Source organism: Sceloporus undulatus, chromosome 3, assembly GCF_019175285.1.
Source record: "Sceloporus undulatus isolate JIND9_A2432 ecotype Alabama chromosome 3, SceUnd_v1.1, whole genome shotgun sequence".
NCBI lineage: Eukaryota > Metazoa > Chordata > Lepidosauria > Squamata > Phrynosomatidae > Sceloporus > Sceloporus undulatus.
This window is the reverse complement of record NC_056524.1, coordinates 194,652,380-194,669,420: the sequence shown is the minus strand read 5'-3', so window position 1 is coordinate 194,669,420 and position 17,041 is coordinate 194,652,380. Positions and strand designations below refer to the sequence as shown.

The window sequence follows — 17,041 nt, the reverse complement described above, 5'->3', positions numbered from 1 at the left end:
GATAATTTACTTTTTTTTTTTTAACCATGAACACATTTACTGCAAGTAGCTCTATGGAAAGCCAATTCAGATAAATATAAACACTATACAGAGCTTCAAGCCAGTCTCCCAAAACTGCAAATGTGCTGCGTTTTACCATGAAAAACAATGTACCAATATTTACAATAGAGGACACAGCCGGATCAATCAGCTCAAACTTTTAAACAGACCAGTGAAGCAGAAATAGCAAATATAATGAACAGTTTCAATCATATATGTTTTAGTTTGTACAGAGAATAACTGTCCAATATCAAATTAAAATTTACGGGACAAGCATTGTTCCATCATTGGTTTTTCTGTACTATACAGCAGCATAAAACGAGTGGCTGGAAGGTTTCCCAAGTAGTGATATGTTTTACATAGTTGGAAAATGATCTTCCAGCACAATACTGAATAAGTTAGTTGCTGTAAACGAAGACAAAAAAGACTGTATATTTATAATGCTGTACCTGTTAAATATTTGTACCAGTAGAGTTGAGGTTACCCATTTGCTTATTTATTTAGCATTTGTAAAATCAGTGCTATATATTGTACCATGGCAGCCTCAGGATCTAATGTGTAAAGAATGTAATTATTTGTTAAACCTTTTTCACAATTCATTTTTGATCACCCAAATTTCATTCTCTTTAAATAAAAACATGTAAACCTTTTTTTATTTTAAAAAAGACAGTACATGTTGCATTGCTAATTTACAGAGTCCAAACAAAACGTACATGGCAAGACAGTATTGTGGTCTAGAAAAGTGGTCATGTTTTTAAGTTAAAATCTGTTTAGCAGCAACTAGTTAACTGTACTCTAGAGTGCCGCCCTTTTCTAGATTCAGAAACTCATCTGTGCTTTTAAACTCTGCAACATATGTGTATATGTGTGTGTGTGTGTGTGTGTAGGGGTGTGTCTGTCTGTCTGTCTGTCTATCTATCTATCGACTCTGCTAGAACATGGCCACATAGCCCGAAAAACCCACAAAAACCTATGAATGCCGGCCATGAAAGCCTTCCATTTTACATATAAAATACTTTTATTTTCACAACATACATTGAAAAATGCATTATTTCTGAGACCAAAACTGCAAAATTTGGATTAACTCAAAAGAGTGACTCAAAAAACTTTGAAAAGATAAGGCTTTAAAACAAACAGTGCCCTGAAAACATTTGTATTGCAGTAGCATAATGTGCACAGGATTCACTAAGGTGCTCTTCAATTCTGAACCTGTGAGAGCAGAATCTCGCTTACTTTCTACAACCAAACCGTGAAATAGTTGAAATGTTACTAAAGGAACAATATTTCTCTCACAGAGTTGTTTTTCACAGGTACGGCATCCATTCATCAGAAGTAGACCAGTTAACGTACACAAATGCATACGCATGTCTACCTTGAGATAAAGACACCACTTTGGGGCAGTTTAATGGAGACAGTACAGCACTTACTCAGCTCAACAGGTATTGGGCAAATTATGGTTTTCCGAAAAGCCCCCATTTCCAAACTTTCCATTTCCTTTCCCCACTTCACACAGAGTGTAAAGGGTAAATCTTCATTGCTAATCAGATTTGATTCACAAAGTTCTTCCCTCCCTCAAATCATTAATACTGCACAGATGGAAACAAACTGTGACAGAGTCATCCTCAACTTTTGATGCAATGAATGGATTGAAAGAACAGTGACAGAACAGAAATATAAGGATAAATTTTCAAATGAAAATATCTTTGTGGTAAGAGAAAAAAACATACTTTATATATTACAACATCATTAACTGGGGGAAGAAACCCCAAACCCTTTCTCTATTAAAACAAATATTAAATTCTTAAACAGGAAAGCTGAGCTAATTTCCATTCTGCCATTTTCTTGGCAATTCAGCATCAGGAAACTGGCCAGCAGATATCCTCTAACAGAACCTTGCGATTCCTGGATGAAAATTGGAAAAAATAATAATCAGAGATTGAGACCTGCTGTGGACATATAGAACGTATAATGTAAGCTTTAACATGTTTAAATACAGGCAAAATAAAAGAGCCAGCATAGAGACAAAGTAATTCTATAGTTAGGTTTACATGTGAAGTAACTTACATTCAGAATGGCTTCACATCATTTCTATGTTTCTGTAACATGTGGAATCATGGGTTGTGAAATTTCAAAAGTCCGCACAATATTCTGGTAGGAAAGAAGGACTGACTTTCAGTTTATTTGTTTAACCCATCAACTTGAATATAAAAGTACAGTATGAATTAACAATAGCATTGTCTTTTTCTCCATCATGAGCTAAATTAAAATATGCTAGATTATAGATTATCTAGTTAAGAGTCTGTATTTTAGAATACAGAATCCATCAGTTTATTTACTAAATTTTATCAATAATCAGGGTGAGGTTCTGCAGTGCAAACATTCATCAAACAATGTTGTGAACCACTGTTCGCTGCAAGTAACTGTTACTATTTTTCTTTATCAGCAGTTTTATTTTACACCTCCCTGCCCCACAATATCAAACAATGCATTGACCTAAAATCAAACATGGTGCTGTGATGTCCAAACATTACAATCTCCTTCCTCTCCCACAACCACTCCCATGAAGACTCTGGAATTCTGGATAGTTTTACAGTCTTCCAAAGAAGGTTTTGGTGGTGTGAACGTTTTCATGTTCAATGGCTATGCTTCTATTCTTCAACAATACGAAAGGTTTCAGTACAGCAAATAGCAGAAATTGAACTAGCTGTAAGTGATCCAGGCTTAGGAGTTAGTTGCTGTGTAAGCTGGAAGGAAGCATATCTTACACAGAGCTGGAATTAAAGGGGTAACTGAATCAGAAGTGGGGAAGAGAGAGCAGAGAAAAAAAGGAATGAAAGAAAGAAATAGTGTGAAGTGTGATCTGTAGGAGAAACATTTTGGGGGAAAGCCCTGCCGATAGGCCTCTGAAAAGAACTGCTTGCCTGCAACCTGAGAAAGTAACAAGAAAAGATTCTGCTATTCCATTAGCACAAAGTCCAACACTAGATCTTGCCCACTGGTCCTACTTACGTTGTACTGCATATGCTTACAATACAAAGTGAGTATGTAGGTTTTAAGGAGCAATGGAGTAGACAACTATCCAATTTTCCTCCAAGCAGCACACCCAGAAATTTGCCTTTGAAGACCAAAATAACTTAAATGTTCAATGTACAATATGACTCTCCTGAAAATACATGAGGCATTTTAAGGAATAGAACAGTATTGTTATCCTACCTGCCATTCTTCATAGCTCATTGATATGACTGCTTGTTTCCTTGGTAGAGTGTCCTGGTCATTTTCCTCTCCATCTGGATTTAAAGGTTCTACCAAAATAATGAGTAACATGTTTAAACATGGAAAAACCAGTATCCCAAAGCAATAAAACACAACTGTATGCAAAGTGAGTCCATTTTAAAGCAATATTCTTAAATTAGTGTTACCTATTATAGGAAGCTTGTCCTGATCCAGCTTTATTCCTGCCAATCCATCCTATAAGAAATATTATTTATTATTATTATTAACCTTTATTTATAAAGCGCTGTAAATTTACACAGCGCTGTACATAAATTTTTTAGTCAGACGGTTCCCTGCCCTCAGGCTTACAATCTAAAAGACACAACACAAAAGGAGAAGGGAGTGGTGGTGGGGAATAGGATCAGGTCCAGCAGATCTTCTCCACCTCCAAGGCCTGGACCAAGGCAGATGGACTGGAGGAAGGGCTTGGCTTCTTAATTAATGGTTAAAAGGAGGCTTCCTGGGTCAGAGAGGGACTAGCCTCTGGGAATGCTTCTCTAGACAATATAGTCTTTAATTCAGTTTTGAAACTGGGTAGAGAAGTGATGAGGTGTGCATGTGGGGGAAGAAGGTTCCAGGAGTAAGGGGCAGCAAGCGAGAAAGGATGAATTCAGGAGGGGGCAGTGGTGGTCCTACACTGTGACAGGAGACCTTGACTACAAGAGCGGAGGGTGCGAGTAGGAATGTAAGGAGAAAGACGGTCAGATAAGTAAGGAGGGGCCAATCCATGAAAGGCTTTGAAAGTCAGTAACAAAAGTTTGTACCGGATGCGGAAGGGGAAGGGGAGCCAATGAAGGGAGGATAAAAGAGGAGAAACATGGTCAACGCGGCGAGCAGATGTGACAATACGGGCAGCTGAATACTGGACAGAGATTAAAGGATGGAGGTGTGAAAGAGGAAGCCCTGTTAGAAATGAAATACACTTCATTTATGCCAAGGTTGCAAAAACAATTCAACTATAATCAAATTACCACAAGAATCTTAAATGTGGCACTCACAGTTCAGAAGTGTTGAGTAGGAATTATTAGCCAGTACAATTATGTGCTGTTCTCATCCATCCTCCCTCCCTCCCTCCCAACAGGGAAGAAATGGACACTTTCTGCTTCCAATTTTAAACCACCCACAGTTCTCCAGAATGTCCATATTCTGGAGTTGTGGTTAGCAAGAACCAACCAGAAATATCTATATAGTAGGTTTAAGAATTAGCCCATGGTCTTCAGGTTTCTCAAATCTTGGTTTTACAGCCCACTTGATGACTGGGAAAAGTGCAAATTCAAAAGTTCAAGCTTAAAAATGCAAACAGGATTCAGTGTTCAGATGTGATGGCCTTCCTCTCACAACAGACAGCTTTGAAATGCATGTAATCATCACCAATGCAATTTCAACCTAAGCAGGTAATATTACTAAACTTATTTTGTCAACCCTGATTCAAGCCAAGTTATTATTATTATTATTATTATTATTATTATTATTATTATTGAATAATAAAAATAATAATAAAGTTTATTTTTATTCCGCTTTTCCAATTTGATCAATGGCAGCCTGTTAACTAGCTATCTAGAACTGACAGAGAGGTATACATGAAACTTTGTAAATCAAAGGAGACAGTAGCCAATATACATGGCCAGTTTTTGTTTAACAGTGCATCTTCTATTTCCATTTTTAACATACAGAAGACTAAAAACATTCTATATTTTGGGTTATATACCAAAAGTTGAAAGCTATGATTTCATAAATTATGTTAATTTTGCAAACTGTTAATTGCAGGTAAATAACATAAGAACTGACGTTCTAGCAGTGGGTTTTTCTTTCGTAATTCTCAATTAGAGAAAATTAATAATAACAATCTTATCCCATGCTAGCAGAAATTTGTTTGCTAACTGTCAAATACCAAGGATTCTAAATATTTCTCCTTACCCGTATCAGAAATGACACGTGAAACATGTTTTCCACAGTTCGTGCAAAAGAATTTGGATCAGTCACAAACTCAAGGAAGGATATTGGAGTATTAGCTATAAAAATAAGAACGAAAGAAGCATTTTGTTGCTGATTATCTCTCTCTTTCCTTTCTTGTTTTTTCTTAAAACAATTATACAACAATTATGAACTTTGCACATTCAGAAAAGATCTTGGTCCAATCCACAATTAGCTTCTTTCCACTGTCCAGTTTCCTAGGAGGGTTGAGTCAATATGAGAGGGAAGAAGAAACCCCTCCCTCACCATGCCCTCTCCGCCCCCAGGCTGCACCACTACATTTCAGCATCCGAAAAGTGACATTGTGTCATTTCTGGCCACCATTCTGACTGATTTTCAGCCAACTGCATTGGCCTAGTTTTCAGGCCAAAAGATCACAGAAAAATTAGCATGAAAAGAATTTAATTTTAAGAGTTAGAGGACCTTTGGAAGTCATGAAGTGGACTTAAGGGACTGCAAATTTGGGACCCAAGGGCTGTATATGGCCTATAGATGAATGGGCTTTTCCAGCAGAAAGAAACTAGAAAATGTAGCAGTTTAAAAGAACTGAAGAAATGAACACTGAGAATATGCCTAAAGCAGCTTTCCATACATATGGTACCCCTCTATGGGAGGGTGGGCTTTGGATGTGGCTAGACTGAAACTTCTCATCATTGACTATCTTGACTCAGCTGGTCTGACAACTTCTGGAGAGGAGTACACCTTACTCCTTTGTCCTATAGCTACAGTTGGACCCCTCTACTGATAAAATTGCACCATGAAAACTTGGGCTCATCATCAAATCTAAATGTGTCCAAATCATATTACTGTATTTAAAAAGACACTGAACAAATTACTTTATTCTCCCATGATTTATCACATTTTGGGACTTTCCCCCCCAAAAAAAAACTGTTTCTAATAATCCCCCTTTATACTGCATTAGGAAAGAAGGAAAATGACATTTTCCCATTACAATTAAAAAATAACCTTAAAGAAGTGCTAACAGGATTCACATTATACTTGAAATGCTTACGATCTTCTCTGTGATAAGCCTGCAAAAATGCCAAGATCCTTTCTACTTCTTTTTCTGTTGCTTCTTGATGAGATTCTTCCATTTTCTTCAACTAAAATATTCAACAAGTTGACAGGCTATCATATGTTACTCCATTATACAGTGATCAGCATTCTTCCCTTCCCCCACAATATTATCAGCTTGCATCAAGGACAGTGGTTTTGTAGCCCTCATTAAAGTCAGCATTATTTTGTGTATTCAAACTCAAAAGCAGATAGCTATCACACAGTATAATTTAATATTTTAAATAATACCATTTAAAAATATATTCTTTGAAACTTAAGTACACAAAGGTGTTTTTTTTCCAGGTGTTATTATCCAATTGCTAGAGAGAAGGGAGAGGAATGTTTGAAAGTAAGAAGTTTTGCTACTAATATAAAAGAAATCTATCATTAAGCTCTGTCTCAGACAGACCAATATGAAGAGTAAATTTTCAGTGCTGACTTCACATGGTTTATGCATACTTATTACAAACTGTAATTTCAATGCATGATATTTTTGCTACAGGACTATAATGCTGCCATCATAGCAAATAATAATATTTTCTCTCTCTTTCTTTCTCTCTCTCTCTCTCTCTCTATATATATATATATACACACACACACACACACACACACATCTTACTCCAGTAGGAAAGATGTAAAACAGAATCAATCTTCTGCCCTGGGTCACACCTATGCCAGTTATCTCATAATCTTTGGGTTTACGTTCTTATACTTCAAGCTTCCATCCAAAAATATTTAAACTGCAAAATAGCAACCTTATGTTTCATATATGCACGCACCTGTGCAGGCATTGCCCTCCCTTCTTCTGGCCCTGCCTTTTTCCGTTGTCTCTCAGTTCGTGGTTTCTCAACAGGAGGATCAGCAGTGAAAGATCCTAACCTAAACCAAGTAAAATATAACTTTATCATGTTTCATGTCAAATTGTGCTCCATGTAGAGATGAAACTTTAAAGAGAGCAAAAAGGGCTAGAAGTGTGTGTGTGTGCCTCTCATCACTAGAACTTTACAAAATTATGCTGGATTCTGAATAATGAAGTGTTTTGTCAACTCCATACAAAATTGACTCCTTTGCAATTAGGCACCTTAATTGTGTTACCTGCAGAGAGTGTTAAAGTTCTATAAAGGTATACGCTAACAAAGCTTCAATCCAGGTACTTTGAACTGCAGATTTTACAATATGCTCCACGGCCTTAACAGAAATAGGGAACTGGTGGTCTTCCAGATACTGCTGAAGTCTGACTCCAATCAGCACCAACCAGTACAGCCAAAAGTGGTTAAAATGATGGGAACTGGAGATCAGCAAGTTCAAGAAGATCAAAGGTTCCCTGCCACATCTTTAAGTGCTACTACCTAGAAGGAACACATTAAGTCTCATATCTTTCATAGTACAGTTAAAGGAAAGCAGTGTGACAATTAAGTGTAAGGGTCACTTCCTTTCAATGGCCTACTCTGGAAAGGAGGTCTTCTTTCCACAGAAGTACAATTCAGGGATAAAAGCAGTTCTAGCTCAGGATAAACTGGGATGAGGAAGGACAAAGGAAATATGCTCTGAAGGTGGTAACACTAGCTTCAGTAAGGGCTGAAACAGACTGCAGAAATAATCCATTTTGAGACCATTTTAATTGCCCTGTCTTAGTGCTAGGGAATTTTGGGAATTATAGTTTCTTGTAGTACCAAGACACTCTAACAGAGAAGGCTAAATGTCTCACAAAACTACAGTTCCCAGAATTCACTAGTGTTGAGGCAGGGCAGTTGTAAAGATGGAAAAGTGGTCTCAAGCTGGTATTTCTGCAGTCTGTTTTCATCCTAAATGATTACTTTTGTAGTCCTGTCTTTAAAACACATTGTGTTGCTCAATTCCAACATCAATTCATCTCTAGAAGTCTCTGTGAAATGTGTCAGGGAGGACTAATTGAATGAAAGCCTCAGATCAACTTACATGAAGTGGAAAGTCGGTGCTCTTCTGAAGTACATTTTTGCTTCCTCACCAAGTTTATACCAAGCATTCTTAGGTAAAAATCCGCTAGAACTCTGGTCGTCTTCACTATCACTTTCTTCCCTCTCTAGGCGATTTATGCCCATAAATGATAACTGTAAAGAGAATATATTGTGCTATCAGAGCCCATTTGTACAAAAATTCACATTACCAAGAAATAAAAATCTACTTTCTAAAAAAAGTACATGAAGGTAACATCAAGTAAATGCATGACATAGTGTAAAGGATGTCTTATTATAGGTAACAGAACTATCAAGGAAAAGCTGAAGAAACTGACCAATTAAACAGAATTTCATGTTGAGGTACAATGTATTAACATATAGAGGCCAAAACACACTGCAGAAATAATCCAGTTGGAGACCACTTTAACTGCCCTGGCTCAGTGCTAACGATTCTGGAAACTGTAGTTTCGTGAAACATTTAGCCTTCTCTGTCAGAGTTCTGGTGCTACAGTTCCCAGGATTCCCTAGCACTGAGCCAGGGCAGTTAAAGCAGTCTCCAACTGGATTTTTTCTGCACTGTGTTTTGGCCCTAGGGTTGGCAAGTCTCAGCTGTACTGCTGATTGACCACTGACTGAAGGAGGCAAAGCAGTGGATCAGAGCATTCCACAGCCTGGGAGAGGTGCACTGTTTTTACATTCTTAAATCAAAAAAGTACTGTCAAATTAAATGTTGAAATGTTCCAAATGTTGTAATTATTAAAATGAATTGTCTGAGTTACTATGAGCATAAGCTTACACTCTTAATGGAATGACCCAAACCAGTTGTATCTGTAATGATGTGACCTGCACTTTGTTTTCATGCATCTGTAAGTGACATAAAACAGACTGCATCATACTTTTTATTTGACCACACCACATCCAAAGAACTGGACTGGGGGGAACCAACTGCTTCTGTCTTTTGCATAAAAAGAGGAGTAAAGCAGCTTTATAGCACAAGATTCAAGTTATCTTAACTTCTGAAGAAAAACAGATTGGCTATTTTGTGCATACAGAAGGCAGAGAAACACAAAAACAAATCAGAACAGCTAACATGGAAGTGTTGTTCAATTCTATCAACACAATGGCCACCCTCCAGACCTTAACAGTGTGGTCTACATAGCCTTATGTGGTTTTTATTTTTGGTGGTGGTGGGGGGGCTATAAGGAGCACAAAGTTACAAATGAGAAAGTGAATTTAGCAAATTAACCCTGCAGTAGAAAAAGGTTTACAAATGTATCAGAAAATTGATTGAAGCACCAAGGTAATTCTGGAACTTAACACACCAATACAAACAATTCAAACCGTTACATGCTTGATCAGAGCTCAGCAGCATTCCTTTCTTTGACCATAGCTCCCACAATCCCACATTCTAGCTGGGGAACTTTGAGAGCTGTAGCTCAAGAAAGTAATTTTTCCAAGTTTTGTTTTGAATCTAGAATATGAGGTTTGCAGCCATGGGCTAAGTCCAAGTTTTAGTCCCAGCTAATTGGATGCACTGAATCAACAGTTTAATATTTAGATGAAGCTTAGATAGGTTCCATTGATTTAACAGGTCTCCTCTAGTTGGGACTAGCAATTTGACCTAGTCCTGGACCCAATATTTCAGATGACAATATTGATGGCCTTGAGTAGCAATGATCTTAGAATGTGCTTCACTGCAACAATGAAGTTATATGGTTTTATGTTTTCTTGTCTATATGATGAAACAGCAGTTTCCAACCTGTGCTCTGAGGGGGCCTTAGGGCTCCATGTGCACTTCCCAGGTGCTTTGCGGCCGCTCCAGAAAAATGAATGAAATTAAAGAATAAAGAACAAAAAGTAACACTACACCTAAAAACCGGAACATGTAAGACATACGGTAGGCCTCTTAGGGGCTCCGCCATAGAAATTAATTCTAAAAAGGGCCCCACAAGTCAAAAAGGTTGGGAACCCCTGTGATAAAGGAATTGCTAATATGCATAGAAAGAATGACTAAATATGCTGCTGATAACCAAAAGAAAAAGGAATTTATATAACGAATTATTATTCTATAATAATTCTCAAACACAGAATGCTACATTACTGCTAGTAATAATGCAAACTTACTAAATCTTCAGCAAATGCAGTTGGATCAAATTCTGTCAAATCTGACTGCAACTGGTTTGCTTTTTCCATTCCTAGAGTTGATGCCAATACTAGCAACTGAGCATCCAAAGCAGCCTCCCTTGCCTGGGACACTGTTAAGGAAAAAGAAAGATAGTTTGCTAACATCAATAGCCGGTGAAACACAAGAATGTTTAAATTATGATTACTACCTAATTCTTGAAGTGTTTGTTCCTCCCAGGAATCCACGGCTTTATACCATGATGTATCTATGATTCACTGAGGCGCACAAGGAAATCTACTGTATTAGAACTGGAAATTGTATTACCCTAGGTGAACACCCAAACCACTTCTGAAAATACATCATTAAACATCCACATTTTAAAAGGACTTGCACATGTTGCATAACAGGTGATGAGGTTCTATGACATTATATTCCATCAGGAGTTATTAGAGCTTTTCCCAAAAAAGATACTGGTTTATCGTCAAAAGAATTTTACTTAACTGACACTGAGAGATACAGTCTGCTGTACAAACGTCAGTGATTTGGCAAGTCTGTTTAGGTTATAATTCATCTGTTAAACTACATGAATGACAAACTGTTCTGATTTAATATCTCAGACCAGTTCTATTATTTTGCTAATATATGCAATCTATTTACACACATGCGCGCACACACACACACACTGTATGTATGTGTGCATACAGTATATACATACAAACACACAATGGGCCCTCTGTTTAACTTCACGTCTGGGGGGCCCTGAAGATGCCAAAAAACATGGTTAATCACACCCCATATTATTCAATGGCAGGGATATATTTAATGGAATACACATTCACACCACCACCATTGAATAATATGGGGCATGACAATATGTGGGTGTTCAGTTTAGCAGATCTCAAGCCTGCTGAGGGCCCACTATCTTCTATCCATCTAAAGCAAATTCTATGTAAAGCTTTAAAAACAATGTATTTCTCTCCTCAAAGCCCCACAGCTTGTTTTAAAGGATCATCCCTATTTCAGGAAGCTCTGAAGAGTCTGACAGCCTCAACCGGCATCGGGGCAGTATGGGGGTATGGTGTCCACATGATGCACACCCCAACTCCACCCCTTTTGTACCACTGAAAGTCCAGATTGGGGTTGCTGCACTGAAAGGGATAGCTGCAGGCAGCCCCTTAGGGGCAGTGTGTTCAGTCCCTGAGTCTCTATACTATGAAGACAAAAACATTTTCAATTATAGCAGCAGAGAAGTAGGGGGCATGTGAAATCCAAGGCAGGATAAACCCGAATTGACTAGCCCCAGCTACAAAGGTTGCTACAGAAGCTGCCTATAAGAATGTCTGTCATGCCTGAAAGATCTGGTTCTTTCCAACCCCTCTGGCCAAGGTCAACTAGTCTAGGAAGACCCTGACCGACTCCAGCTACAAATGCAGCTGCTAGTAAGTTTTCCACAGAACTTGCCAACAACATAACTATTCTGGGGAGGAGTTTCCATTTTAATGGGTCAAAGACTGCTACTTTTAAACAAACATACATGTATAATTATTACCATATGAGCCATTGGTCTATGTGGTATGTTTTCAGTGTTCAGTTTTGCATATTGTTTCTTCTGCTTGAAACTGGCTTGGACACTGAATATGTACAGGTGGTATACAATAACTGACATCTGTAAACCAGAGAGCAAAGGATGATGGCAGCATGAGCTACCATGTCATGAACTTTGACATTCTGCTGTTTCACAGCTTACAGTTACTGGTCTAATAGCCGTCAGTATGTGAAAATTATTCCAGAGGCATCCTGTTTCCTAGTACAGCTAAGCAACATGTGTATTAGTGACATCTCTACTGAATGGGGCAAACGTGAGAACAGAGACTGAGAGAAAGGTTACAACTCTGTTTCAGAAAAAGAAACTGAATTTCAAATGTCTCTTCCATGAAAATGTGAAGGCTGGAAGAAGGAAAAGAATTGTCCTTACTTTGTGCAGGACATCAATTTTCTACTTTTGAGGAATACAAAATATCGGTATTCAATAGGCTATATTCTTAACAGACCAGGTTCTTATTACCTCCACCAAACAGTTTATTGCCATCTTCCACAATTTCTATCAATTTCTCATTTTCGGCGCTTAACATCGCATCACGGTTATCTAAAGAAAAGTAATATACAGGTGATATGTATCTTTATATAGATAGATATAAATCCCCCAAATTATATAACCAGGGAAATCCATTTAAAAAATAATGAATGCAAGAATCATAGACCTCAGTTATATTTAAAGAACTACCAAGTTCCACCCACAACAAAAGATTTAAATGTAGTACAATGGCATCCATATTTAAAACATATGTACTAATATTTTCTTCATCCAAAGGTGAAGCCCTCTAAGTAATTCTGAATAAAAATAATGAAAAATGAAGATGATAACAATATTTATTTGTGAATGGCTAAATCTTTGCTGAAAAACTGTATCTCCCAGAATAAAGCTAAATAAATGGAAAACAAAACATCTGGGAGACACTGTGTAAACACATGAGTAAACATACATTTAAAAGGTACTCTGCTTTTTACGTTTCATAAGAATATAGAACTGAGAACATAAGAGAAACAAACAGAAAAAGGTTGATATTTAACTGATATAGTTTATTCTAGCAAGTAGAAATACATACAGTAGGCCAGCAAATAAAGAATAATCTTATGAAAAGATAAAAATAAAGGATGTAAATACAAGCAAGGAGGCATGCCAAATAGCCAGCATGAAATCAAAGCAACAAAAACTGGAACCAGAAGAGCAGATACATTACAGAAGACATTATGTCTAGATGCATGCAGCCTCTTTCGGGTACTCTGCCGCACCCATTAAAATTAAGCAACAACAAAACAATAACTTCCACGTCTAATGTATTGAAAAGTGGTAGTTCTGCTCCGTACTTTCTCTCTCTCTGCTCTACCTCAAGCATTTTTTGTGCTGGGAATAAAGAGGTCAAGATCGTCCGATTCATGGTGTTCACCATATCTAGTTGTGAGAGATGGACAGTGGAGAAAGCAGAGGGCTATAAGATGAATGGACTCTATTAGGAAGGACATGGATATGAGTTTGCAAGAAATGAACAAAGCAGTGGACAAGGGGGCTTTGAGAAGTCCAGTCCATAGAATCACCATGTGTCAAAATCAACTCAAAGGTGGTTAACAACAACAACAAGCAGCTCCCGTGGCACAAAAATTGTCCACAAAAGAAATAGATAAAGTAACAGCTCCTTATATAGGATCAAACATTGATCAGAGACTGCAGCCAGGAAATCAGGAGTCCAAGAATGGAAAGGGCAGCTATGAAGGAACTAGAAAAGATGGAAAAGTGTAAAGATATACAACTGAGCACTGGACTTAGAATAGTCCAAGCCATTGTATTCCCTATGACCATGTATATGTGATACATGTGAGAGTTGGGGAGGAGAGATGATAAGAAGAAAATCTATTTGCTTGAGATGTGGTGCTGGAGAAGAGTGCTGAGGATCCCTGGCTCAGCCAAAGAGACAAGCAAGCTGGTCCTTGAACAGATCGAGACTAAAATACCCCTAGAAACCAAGATGATTAAACCGAGGTTATCATACTTTGGCCACATAATGAGAAGACATGTTTTTAATACTATTATTGTTTAATTCTGTTTTAGTACTGGGTATTGGGGGAGGAGGGGGCGGTAGGTCTAGGGTTTGATTTTTAACTCTATTGTAATTGATGTATTTTATTGTTGTAACCCGCCCGGATTCTTCGTGATTGGGTAGGCTATAAATAAATCTTTATTATTATTATATTATTATTATTAGACACATCTCGTTAGAAAAAACCATAATGCAGGGAAGATGGAGGGAAGAAGGAAGAGAGAAAGATTCCAATGGGGAAAGATATGCAGCTGAGGACTAGAGTCCAAGCCACAGTATTCCCCATCACCATTAGCCAGATGTGAGAGCTGGACAGCTAATAAAGAAGACGGGAAGAAAATCCATTCATTGGAGACGTGGAGAAGAGTGCTGAGGATCCCATGGACAGCCAAAAGGACAAACCAATGGGTCCTAGAGCAGATAAAGCCATAAATTTCCCTGGAAGCCAAGATGATCAAACAGAAGCTCTCATACATCCTGAGAAGGCACGACTTGCTGGAAAATTCAATACCAGGAAAGGTGGAAGAAAGAGAAGAAGATCTCCAAGTGTAAAGAAATACAACTGTGCTCTAGGGTCAGAGTAGCCCAAGCCATTGTATTCCCTATTGCTATCTCCAAATGCGAGAGACAGACAGGAGGGAGAAAAGGGGATAGCAAGACGATCAATTCATTGGAGATGTGATGCTGGGTAAGAAGGCTGAGGATCCCATGGACAGTGAAAGAGACAAACCAATGGGTCCCAGAGCAGATCAAGCCAGAGATCTCCCTGGAAGCTGGCCTCGTTTACAATGCTGCTGCTCCACTTCCACTGCATCTTGGGGTTTGAGTGTTGGGACACTCGCATTTCACGGAGGATACAAATATCAGCACATATTTTCCCCATCACAAGTGCTGTTTATTTCTTTAAATGTATCTGTATCCTGCCTTCCTCCCAAGTTGGGACCCAAGAAGGCGGCTTACAACATATATGTGTATGAAACTGTATGAAAACATATTAAAAAGTGCTAAACAGAGAAGAGCCCGGAAAACTCCCGGTGTGTCGTTTCCATTGGGCCCCACAACAAACTCCAGCTCCCAGAATTCCATAGCCTTGAGCCAGACATTTAAAGCGGTGCTAAACCGGGTTATTTCTCCCGTGCGGATGCAGCCTTAGAGCCCCAATGGGAGGCCCTGGAGGGGCACCTACGCTGCACGAGGGAGATCAGCTCCCGGTATTGGTGGCGGAGGAGGCGCCGCGTGGTCTGGTCGCCCTCCTCCCGCCCGAAGCCGGCCCAGCCTGAGGAGCCCGGGCGGCCCTCCTTCTCCTTCTCCCCGTCATCGCTGCCTCCTCCTCCTCCTCCTCGCTCGCTCCTGCCCTCCGCCTCCGAACTCGAACACGACCGGCGCGGCCTCCGCTCCGCCATGGCTCGCCTTTCCCGCCACCAGCGCCTCCGCCCCACTCTTCCCCTACGACTTCCGGCGCGGCGGAACCTGGCAGACAAGGGCGTAGTTGAACGCCGGGGGCCTTATGCGAAGGACGCAAAGGGACTTCCGGTTGAAGTGAAACTAGGCGGCCGAGTGGCTACGCTCCAGGCGAGCGTGCCTCTATGGTAAAGCCTCTGACGTAATTTTTGGAGCCAGGAATACGGAGGCCGGAAAGGGTCAGGAAAAGCGCAATGCAAGCAGCCCCTCCGTATCCGCGGGTCCCAGTATCCACGGCTGGTGAATATTTAAACAAAATCAAAGGTTTGCTTTTGGGAATATATATATGTATGTGTGTGTGTGTGTATAGTATATACATATACTATATATATATAGCTATTATACAACACAACCCAATCATACATCTTAGTATATTTATAGACTAATCTATCTATATAAAATTAGAACATTTAGTATGTTAATAATGATAAAATATGTGTGTAGTGTGTTATATATTATATAGTAATTAATACCATATATATCTATATATATCTACACACTATATTATATATTATATCTAAGTACCATATATATAGTATTACAATAGAGTACATATAATATATAGTGTGTGATATTATAATATAATATTATACATATACATTATAGTATATATACTATATATTTATCCTATATATTTATTATATAAGTGTATCTTTCTATTATATATTTACATACTATATATATATATATATATATATATATATATATATATGTTTATATAATGTATAGTGTATATTATATAGTATATAATATACAGTACAATTTATAATATATTATTTATATATAATGTGTATTATATATAATACATGTATTTGTATATATACAATACGTAACATATACAATCCTCCCTCATGGGGGGGGGGGACAGATCTCCCATGAATTTGGAAATTCATTACCGTATATTTAAGCCCCTTAGCTTGAATGGCTTGTTGCTCCTGCCTGCGGCCATGTGCAGCTGTCATAGGCGCATGCACCCTTGATTTAATGGGGTCGTCCCTCTGTGAATAATCCAAACCACAGCTTCAGGTCCATAAAAATGGAGGGGCGGTTGTATATATGTGTGTACAATATACATACATCATATTTTACCACACACACACATATTCCAAAAAAAAACAAATCTTTGATTTTGTTTAATATGTCTGGTTTTAATTTCTTTTTAGGGTAAAGAGCAGACCTAACTGTATGTGTCCAGCAGAGGGTGATGGTGCCTTATGACCATCTGAACATCTACAACTTGTAGCTCAAAAGCCTGCTCTGGTTAAACTGCTGTTGTTGTTGTTGTTTGCTTCATCCTTCTGACTTATGACAACACAAAGGTGAACATATTATGGGGTTTTATTGGTAAGATTTGTTCAGAGTGGGTTGTTTTAGTTTTCCTGTGAGCTTCAGAAACTGACTTGTCCAAGGTGTCCTTAAATAAGGGGCCCAAAACTGAATGCCATACACCGGATGAGGCCTGACCCAGCCCGATATAGGGGACTGTTACTTCCCTTTTGGAAAATATGCTTCTATTAATG

The 17,041-nt window shown here is 38.5% G+C and overlaps 1 protein-coding gene across 1 annotated transcript; it reads right to left on the bottom strand.

Moving 5' to 3' along the window:
- Positions 1–1,038: 1,038 nt before the first annotated feature.
- Positions 1,039–15,525, bottom strand: NSMCE4A (NSE4 homolog A, SMC5-SMC6 complex component). The gene is made up of 11 exons (XM_042460306.1): positions 15,247–15,525; positions 12,470–12,550; positions 10,404–10,534; positions 8,281–8,432; positions 7,122–7,221; positions 6,299–6,389; positions 5,230–5,324; positions 3,459–3,507; positions 3,253–3,341; positions 2,104–2,187; positions 1,039–1,941 (listed from the first exon to the last, which is right to left on the bottom strand). Exons 1-10 carry the CDS (start codon positions 15,461–15,463, stop codon positions 2,128–2,130), a joined length of 1,065 nt encoding a protein of 354 aa, XP_042316240.1. The 5' UTR covers positions 15,464–15,525; the 3' UTR covers positions 1,039–1,941; positions 2,104–2,127.
- Between the last annotated feature and the right edge of the window lie 1,516 nt (positions 15,526–17,041).